Here is a 10,594-nt window from a genome sequence, read left to right as displayed (position 1 = left end):
CTACAGAGATGCACAATACACCAAATAAATAAGAAATCTTGATAAATGGCTTTTCATTTTCTTTATGCTTGTACTTCAGGCCGTTGCATTAAGTGCTTGTACTTCAGGCCGCTGCATTAAGTGCTTAAAACAAGTTGTAAAAGTATTCGCTCACAATACAAAAAATGAACATTTCTTTTCTTAAGAAAATTTTGCTGTCACATTTGCAGACATATTCATACAAAGAACATTTCTCTTTCGCATCGTATTAGAAAATCTTTGTTAAAGATGTCAAAATAAGTCTCAATTAAAAAAAACATCGCACTTTTTTCAAACTTTGTGAAAGGAAAGCAGGTACATATACGGTTAAAGACAATCATGCGTGTTTATTTGAGCAACAATATTCAGTGCTCGGTTTATACAATACAGAGTCTACTAAAATTGTATTTGATTTTTGTATGAAGTCTTTATTTTTTATGTAACATCACTTTTATGCGTGCAAATTCACTGTAATATTAATTCATAGATATTCCAATAGTGTTTGAGTTGAGTGACTGATACATAATTAAATAGTATGCGCGCACTGGTTCTACCGATATCTGTTTCAAGACTTGAATTATTTTTGCTGACGTTTAACCTTTGAATTGAACTCGCTGTTAACTGTCTTTAAAAGTTGGACCTTTACAACACGAATCTTGGTGCTGGCAGAGATAAACATTGAAATTGTTATTCAATCAATGTACTGATGACACTGGCCTATATTTGAGAATTTTTGATTGCACAAATCATGTGACATATTAATTCATGATATGATTTATTTGACCTTATTTACTATATTTGCAAAAGGGAAGAAATGTTTGCTGTGAATTTTAAATTAATCGGCTTAATTGGGGCGTTCTATTTTGGTGAGTTGAAGTGTTCCAATTATCTAACATACATTTATAAGACATTTTGTTTAGGAAATATATATCAATTTTGAGTGCATTATCGTAGAATATTGAACGGTCCTAGTTCAAATGGCAGGAATATAATCACGAAGGCCAATAGGCATGAGAGACTTCGAACGATACACCGTGCAATATTATACTATAATGCAAGAACAATAATATTTCATTCCATTCTATCATGATAATACAAAAGAGAATTGTTATAAAAATATGTACGCTGAATATTGAGTAGACGTAATTTTCCTGACGTCATTTCATTTCGGTTTATCATATAATGACATCATGGTTAAGCATTCGTGTTTTATTTTGTGCATCGTGTATGTACTAGATTGCCTTATATGTTTGGGTGTTGAAAATAAGAATGAATGAAGGGTGCTGGAGAGTAAATTTCTATAGCCAGTGTAAACTAAATTTCATTAGTAATTAAAAAATTGACTTATGTTATCTTTTGCACACTTCTTACTAAATGATAAAACCTTTAGTGATGTTATACTGTTGTTGTTTTTTGTTTATATACACATTTTGCTTCCTGGCATTTTATTAATATATTTTGAGAAGTTCTCCTAAAAGAAATTACTGTGATTATTAATTTTCTGATTTATTTTTATTTTGTTATTTTAGATAGTAAAACATACATATCTTTCAGTCTTAAAATTGCCAAAGTTGTCAATAATTGTGATACATGTTTTATGTGCCATGGAATGGCAGCAAATCAATTTTTAACTTCATGATAAAAATTTTAAAAAATACATGTTGTTCTTGAATAAACTGCTCAAATCACCCGATAGGTATTGACTACATATTCTTAAACTTACCATTTTGATGTTTTATAAAACTCAAATCACAAGCTCAACACACAAGTTATGCATTGCGTTTTAAAATAAGAAGGCAATATTCAAATTCAGGTCCCCATGTTGTTGTCAATACAGTACTACTTTAAAGCAAATGCAAATGAGCCGCGTCACGACAAAACCAACATAGTGGGTTTTCGACCAGCATGGATCCAGGCCAGCCTGCGCATCCGCGCAGTCTGATCAGGATCCATGTTGTTCGCTTACAAACACTATAACAAGTAGAGAAACTGATAGCGAACAGCATGGATCCTGATCAGATTGCGCGGATGCGCAGGCTGGTCTGGATCCATGCTGGTCGCAAACCCACTATGTTGGTTTTGTCATGACGCGACTCAAATTAAATTTCCCTTTAAAAAACACATATATTTATGGTCAATCAACATCTTTCAATAAGTTTATATATCTAACTCTTTATCATCTGGGCAATCAAAGATCATTCTTTATTAAAACATAGAAGAAAAAAGGATGGACTGATGTCTAGTGAAAAAGTACAATTCTATAAAATATTATATTCTTTAGATAATTATAATTTACTATGTATTCCATGTATTCCGTAGCAAACTTTTCTGAGTCCCAGAGGAGGATCTTTTAGAAATCTATATCGGGTCCAACTGGGACCATTTTCCATTTTATAAAAAATAATAAGAAAAACTGACTTTTGAATAGAAAATATTTGAAACCAATCGCAAAAATGTGTCAACATTACACTGTTTATGCTATGGTAGATGAACAATAAATTTTAAAAAAGGGTTTTCAAAAACTAATTTCTTATAGGTTGTGGAAAATATTCAGGTGGGAGCAATCAGAGAAAAATGGTTTTTGTATAAATGTGTTTTCTTCCAGTACGAGCAGAGCGATGCTTCCATTGTACAGACATAGCAGATCCTGGTTTATGTACTAAAGTTGAAACTTGTGGACCAGATCAGGTATGTCCATAGCAATATCATGTGACCATGTTGGAAATATAGCTTCTTGTGCGATAAAATTCATCATATTACGAATTATATCTGTATACATCAACCATTAGAATTTTTAAACTAACATGTACAATATCGCAAAATAGATGATTGATTTAGCAATTTTATTTCATGAATATAACTATCAAAACAAAATAATGAATCAGGATTAATAGAGGATATTGAATGAGTGTAAGTTCAATACTGAATTTATTGCACGAGTTGAATGAAATTATATTATGCGAGCCTCTGGCGAGCATAATATTATTTTATTCAACGAGTGCAATAAATTCAGTAATGAACTTACACGAATTTAATATTCTATTTATCACATGCCCAAAATAAAGACCGTTTAAAGTGAAGTAAGAGTCATTTTTCATTGACGCGCCTATAATATAACGCTATCATTTAGCGCGTCTTTATAACGCTAACGACACTATGTTTGTATAACGCTAATGACGTCACGTCAAAATATATGCACGGCCGTGCAATACCATTTTTACGGAGTCGCAAAATCTGCACGGGTGTGTGATAAAGGACATTATTTTATTACATACCCGTGCCGCTTTTGAGACTCCGAAAATTGGTGTGGCACGGCCGTGCATATGATTTCGACGTCACGTTAATCAATAATAGCGTAAAGACGCGCTTTAATGTTCGCGTTATACTATAAACGCGTTGGGCAATGAAAAGGTGCTTTTTACTGTAAACAGTTCTTCTTTGAATATGTAGTAAATAGACTATTATATTCGTGTACCTATATTAATAGATTTATTCAACTCGTTGGATAAAAAATAAATTCAGGATTGAATCTGCACTCATTCTGCATCCTCGATTTAGTTGCTTTCTAACAGAAACGAACATTTAATTTTTTTTTTTTATCTCACAGCGACTTTTTTCGTATTCAGTTTTAAATAGTTACAATAACAAAATAAATTTTTAGCTTGAACACAACGATAACAAATTTGTTATTTAGCTTTAAACTTTATCTGTTTTATTTAGATTCATAAAATGACATAGTTTTGTCTATTTAATTCCTATAAGTAACGTATATTTTTATAAAGAAACAGTGGCAAATTTGTTAAAGATAGTAAAAGAAAACTTTATCACTAAACAGTAAGGGATTTTTAGTTTTTAACAGTAATGATTTTCATATATTGTACATTGCATCTTTTTAAAGTATTTTTAATTATCAGCAAACAGGCCCTATTTTGTTTAGCTCGATCTAAACTGATCAACAAAAACAATTCGTTGACCTTCAACCAGGTTATTTTAATCAGTAACGATTATTTATTTTATTTGTAATCTTTTTAATCTCTTTCAAATATGAGTACATATTTTGTTAAAGTTCGTATGTTTTAAATTTTTATTTCAATGAATATATTGTACAGCAGAGAGTTTCGTTTTAATTCAGGTTTGCTCCATCAGACAGTATGTCCAATATGATGGAACTGTACTCTACAGTTTAGGATGCCGAGCTAAAACCGTAACATTATTACTACTATTATTATTATTATTATTATTATTATTATTATCATTATTATTATTATTATTATTATTATTATTATTATTATCGTAATCGTTATCATTATCATTATTATCATCATCATCATCATCATCATCTTGATTATTATTATTATTATAATTATTTTGTTAATAGTATATGTGCACATATCAAAAAATATCTATACTGAGTAGAGTAATTTTAAATCAACATTTATTTCGAATTTCCCTGATTGTTATAAATATGAATAAGAGAAAACAAAAACAAAAATATGTTCGAGTAAATGAAAAACAAGAAAAGGAAATATATCTCTTAGATATGATTGATGCGATTTCTTATTTAAACTACATCATGTACTTGTATAGCATAATGTTTCTTAAAAGAGATACCGAATCTTTATTTCTGATTGTAATGACGCATACCTAATTCTTTGTAAGAATGATAATATTACTAGTATTTGAGAAATACATGTATACCATATAAATATTGACCATGTTGTTCTACAGACTTGCCCCGCACTTGGAACTATAGTAGGGAGGCGAGATATGTCGAGACAGGACACCGCTGTAACAACATGTGTTGAATGCTGCGACAAAGATTACTGTAATATACAGGGTTGCAACACACAGGGTAAACTTCCTTACTTTACCTTCATTACTACAATGTTATCATAACTCTCTTATATAACCAACTTATAACACCTACATATTTATTGTTTGTTTGTTTGTTTGATGCTTTTGTTTGTTTTTTTGTTTATTTTTTTGTAGTAACAACCGGTTTCGTAATGATTTGGGAGGAGATTGCTGCATATTCAGTTTTTATGTAATAATAAATGGTATCAAATATGCCAGTCGAAAACATCTGTACTCTTTAAATGGTTAAATAATTTAATCTTTTTGTTCTTCATAGTTGTATCGCGGGACAAAAGAGGACCTTATTGTTTCACATGCGATGCTACAATGGACCCTTCTACTTGCAACGACGTCACAATTTGTCAAGAGTCGGAGGTATGAATTTTGTATAAAACATATCGAAATAGTCAGACTGTCTTAACGCAACGGCAATGAAGTCGTACTAAAAGTTTGTTTAGTGTTCTTTATCATACATTGAGTATCTGTTATTTTATATAATCGTTATAAGCTTGCAAGTGTACCAAATCTGACTACAGTTGATGACTACAGTAGACTTTATACAGTTGATGACTACAGTAGACTATATACAGTTGATGACTACAGTAGACTATATACAGTTGATGACTACAGTAGACTATATACAGTTGATGACTACAGTAGACTATATACAGTGATGACTACAGTAGACTATATACAGTTGATGACTACAGTAGACTATAAACAGTTGATGACTACAGTAGACTTTATACAGTTGATTACCTACAGTAGACTTTATACAGTTGATGACTACATATATATATATACAGTTTGATGACTACAGTAGACTATATTTTTACAGTTGATGACTACAGTAGGACTTTTATACAATTTGATGACTACGGTAGGGACTATATACAGTTGATGACTACAGTAGACTTTATTACAGTTGATTACTACGGTAGACTATATACAGGTGATGACTACAGTTGACTATATACAATTGGTGACTACGGTAGACTATATACAGTTTGATGACTACAGTAGACTTTATACAGTTGATGACTACATATATATACAGTTGATGACTACAGTAGACTATATACAGTTGATGACTACAGTAGACTATTTACAATTGATGACTACAGTAGACTATATACAGTTGATGACTACAGTAGACTTTATACATGACTACAGTAGACTATACTACAGTAGACTATATACAGTTGATGACTACAGTAGACTATATACAGTTGATGACTACAGTAGACTATATACATTTAATGACTACAGTAGACTATATACATTTGATGACTACAGTAGACTTTATACTGTTTCGATGACTACAGTAGACTTTATACAGTTGAAATGACTACAGTAGACTTTATACAGTTGAGGACTACAGTAGATTTTATACAGTGATGACTACAGTAGACTTTATAACAGTTGATGACTACAGTAGACTTTATACAGTTGAGACTACAGTAGATTTTATACAGTTGATGACTTACAGTAGACTTTATACAGTTGATGACTACAGTAGACTTTATACAGTTGATGACTACAGTAGACTTTATACAGTTGATGACTACAGTAGACTTTATACAGTTGATGACTACAGTAGACTTTATACAGTTGATGACTACAGTAGACTTTATACAGTTGATGACTACAGTAGACTACGGTATTATCACGTTTTACAATTAATCTTCAGTAAAATATTAAACATTACTTGAATTAAGAGAGCACATTTTTTACATGAATTAATTCAAATCTATGTTCACCAAGTTACATAACAGTTGACGTTTGGATGATTCAAATGTTTTGTTAAATTATGTTGTTGTTTTTTCCAGGAGTGCATTGTGTTTGAGTCACAAGACTTGACTAGTTCTTCTCAAACTGTATACAAAAGCATGTGTGAGTCCAAAGCGGTAAAGCTTATTGTTATAAGAATGAAATACTAGTAGTATTTACAATACAATACAATACAATACAATACATATAACTCAAAGAACAAGAAGAGTCAAATGAAGTATGACTACAGTTAGTTGTTTAGACATAGACTAACTGTAAGTGGATGTAAAAATAGTTCTCATTAATGAAGCTATTTAAAATATTTTTTAAAAAAAATGTATAAAAAATAAAGATGGTAAAAAAAGAAAGTAAGGACAAGAAAAAATAATATTCTTACTGGCTTCACAAAGATTAATTAGGCAAAATGGTGTATATCAATTTAATAATAAAGTTATTTTCTTGACTTTCATTTCAATATTCTCAGATTGTCAAAGTTTAGTGTGATAAAAGTGGAGAAGATTAAATGTGTATTTAATGATAGCAAATGTTCTTTTTTATTTTTGTTGTTTTTTGTTTTTGCTTGTTTGTTTTTGTTTTGTTTTCTTTAAAAAACTCAAAGAGGAAAGCAAGTACCGTGTTCTTTTGACTATATAATTGAAGAGGCGGCTATAAATAGTAAATTCTTTATTAAGTAACGCAAACATGTTATGTTTCTTGTTAAATAATACAATTTACATATTAACGGTTAACTTATACATATATTGCATGACACATATAAAAAGACATGGATTGTTGAAGTTAGCATAGTGAGCATATAAAAGAGGATGAACTTTGTACAATTTCAAAAACATGTGAACGCATAGACATATTATGATGATAATATAACACAGGAATGTTTACAATATATTTTCACTACAATATCAATGTTATATGAAAATTAATATAAAAACATTAATATCTATTCAGGCATGTGCAGCTTTCTCTAATATAGGCACACACGGTAACTGTCCACCAGTTTGTTGTCAACAGGATTTTTGTAACGATAAGTGTTTTACTAACGGCGTAAATCCAGGTATGTTATTGCTAAATGAAGGTATAAAACCATTAAGAACAAAAGAGCATAAGATATGTAAATAAATAATAAATTTAAAGATCAAATAAAGAAACGTTCAAATAATGCATGGACACAATATAAAGCACTTATAAAGTCGTTTTAAATCGCCAAAGATCCATGGTAACTACAACTGCAGACTACACCGCTAATATAGTTACACCTTGTATTAAAGGACCAATAGCACCAAAACATGTTGAAATCCCTTACACAAAACCTAACCCCTCCTATATGAGGGTTCAGGGAACCAGTAAAATAATGAATCTGTATGGTAAATCCTGGAAAACACATTTCTTCATTCTCGTAGAAAAAATCTTACCTTTTCTATCTATCTTTGTTCTCATTAAATAAATGCATGTGTATTAATTAAATGTCCTTCTTTTTTTAAAAACAAATATCTGCATTTAAATGGGGCTTCTGATGCATTTTCAGGTGTACTACACATTTTTATATTTTCTTCGAAATTTCAGACTTTCATTCATGCAACTTTAATTCGCACTTCTATTGATGGTGCTGTGTGGTTAACTTTAAATAATTATTGTTTGTTCTTTCACCATTATCATCTAAGTAACAGAGTCCAACAGTAAGATACCACAAACTGCTGGCCAGTAAAATTCTTAATATAAAGAAATAATATGCATAGGTATCCAGGATATTAGCTCTTTTCTAAGATCAATTAACTGAATGTCATGGAGGCATGTTATTTCTGTATCTAGACTGATCGAGAATAAGCAAGACATCAATTATATATAATCTAACAAATAAAAAGACATGCAGTGCTTTAGGGCTGAAGGTAGCTCATTAAGGATCCCGGCTCCAACTTACAGGAAAGGATTTTGTGTCCTACATTCATTTTTTTACCAGTTTTGACCTTTAATTTGGCAGTAAATATCCATCAAGTCACCCCAGATCTTGTATTTACGTTAAATAACATAGATACATTGCAGTTACTATACGAACTTCATGTCAATATTTTCAAATCTATTGTAATGTCTGGCACCTTGGTATCAATGATTATTTTGATGCAAAATACTAGTAATTATTTCATTAATGTTCACTATTTTTAAAAAGCTGTATATATAAACAGAAAATTTACGTGGAGGCGAACCACTTTTGAAAATAAGTTCTAACCTTAAGTATAGATGTAAAATTACAAGTAAATTAGTACTTAGTATATAATTTTAGTAATTTGATATTCTCGCGTTTCAGGTGCTTGTGACACTTCCGCTGGATACCAACTCATACAAGATTCAACCGGAAGTGCGTCACTGTGTATTCAAATATACACACATCACGAAGATTGGGACAGTGCAAGAGCGGCATGTTCTAGTGCTGGAGGGGACCTTGTTGTTCTTGACAACAAAGATGAAGCTATCCTTCTTAAAAATACCATACTTACTGACAGTCACTGTAAGTTATATATGTATTTAGAAAATTTAATCTACTTTTGATTTCAACTTGTACAAATTTTCTTACATAAGTAAATGTTTGTTTATTCTTTAAACTCAAAAACTGATTCTTATAATTCATCCGGAAATCTGTAATAAATTAAGGTGATCCCTCGGAAACATTTATAACAACAACAATATATGAACACTGCAGATCGGTTTAATTGAGTCGGATGGACAACAAAAAATGCAGCACCCCTTACGCCATCTGGCACCGGCTTGAACGTTTCAAAACTTAAATCAATGATCCCGACGGACAAGAAAAATATAACAACACAGAAGACCACATATTTTTAGAAAAATCATGACGTTAACGTATTACGAACTATCCTATAATCTTTTACAGATAACCACCAAACTGGTTATTGGATTGGTGCACGTGACTTCGACTTAACTAATGTCTTTACATGGGTTACTAACACAACGGTTGACCTTGCCTCGGGGGACTGGTTTCCGGGACAACCAAACCATCATGATGGCGGACATGACCAGAACTGTGCAAATATGTGGAGGGGTTCTTCAAATAATCCACAGGATTACCAGTGGCACGACGATTACTGTTCTAAGCCATTGGCTTTTATTTGTCAGCAATCATAAACCAATAAATACTTCCCTTGTTTCACTGAATGTTTCCTTCAATCGTATTGTCTGCATTTATTTAATGCTATGAAAATCACCTCCTTTTTATCGGTTTGGTCATTTCTATTTCAACTTTTAGTCTCTTTAGTCTAGTGTCAAGTCCAATTTTCAATAATTTTTTTTTCTGTTTCAAGTAAGATTTACCAATGCTCTTTGCCCGGCATTGAGAATTGTCTTGATAAGCTTGCAATTCTTCTTTATCGCTAGATATAAACATGCATAAAGTGATACAAGTACTTTTCAAAAATTAAATAATTTATTGTTCTGCCACGTGGATTATATATAAGAATTGATTACAATCATGTACATATTACAAAAATATTAAATTATTATAACATTTTTTGGTAGGAGTAGGAGTGTTGGTGTGTTTGGGATCATGGGGGGTCAAAAAGATTTAATAACCTATAAAGTTTAAAATTGAGATTCCAAACAATTTTCGAGGTTTTGTTTTCTGGACAAACATGAAGCATGAAAAAGCAAAACAAAGTGCCATAACTAAAAAATAAACAGAACAGAACAGAAGGTTTATTTAGTCGTATGCATGGTAAAGCATATAGACATATACAAAAAAAAATAAAAAGGTACAGTTATCGATAATTCTTGAGCAGTGTACTTCTTACTATTCATCTAACCATCTGTTGTAACTCTATGAATGGCACACCTCCATAATGACGTAAAATTTTAAACTGATCTCCTAAATAATTGATTTCCTAAATACTTTTCGAGTCATACTCCCACCAAAAAAGCATTGAAA

General features: G+C 31.1%; 1 protein-coding gene across 1 annotated transcript; it reads left to right on the top strand.

Annotated features, from left to right (window-relative positions):
- Positions 1-736: 736 nt before the first annotated feature.
- On the top strand, positions 737-9,828 carry LOC132716880 (uncharacterized). The gene is made up of 9 exons (XM_060700214.1): positions 737-884; positions 2,624-2,706; positions 4,151-4,222; positions 4,747-4,870; positions 5,150-5,247; positions 6,702-6,779; positions 7,609-7,714; positions 8,963-9,163; positions 9,548-9,828. Exons 1-9 carry the CDS (start codon positions 833-835, stop codon positions 9,796-9,798), a joined length of 1,065 nt encoding a protein of 354 aa, XP_060556197.1. The 5' UTR covers positions 737-832; the 3' UTR covers positions 9,799-9,828.
- Positions 9,829-10,594: the final 766 nt, after the last annotated feature.

Source organism: Ruditapes philippinarum, unplaced genomic scaffold, assembly GCF_026571515.1.
Source record: "Ruditapes philippinarum isolate M1 unplaced genomic scaffold, ASM2657151v2 ctg9590_1_1_1_1, whole genome shotgun sequence".
Taxonomy (NCBI): domain Eukaryota; kingdom Metazoa; phylum Mollusca; class Bivalvia; order Venerida; family Veneridae; genus Ruditapes; species Ruditapes philippinarum.
This window is presented reverse-complemented; position numbering and strand designations above follow the sequence as displayed.

What these genes read in the sequence shown, in the direction of transcription:
- LOC132716880 (XM_060700214.1), top strand. Translation starts at nt 833, where the DNA reads ATGTTTGCTGTGAATTTTAAATTAATCGGCTTAATTGGGGCGTTCTAT. An exon ending in CAATTTGTCAAGAGTCGGAG is followed by an intron (nt 5,248 to 6,701) that starts GTATGAATTTTG and finishes TGTTTTTTCCAG; the next exon opens with GAGTGCATTGTGTTTGAGTC. An exon ending in CATACTTACTGACAGTCACT is followed by an intron (nt 9,164 to 9,547) that starts GTAAGTTATATA and finishes AATCTTTTACAG; the next exon opens with ATAACCACCAAACTGGTTAT.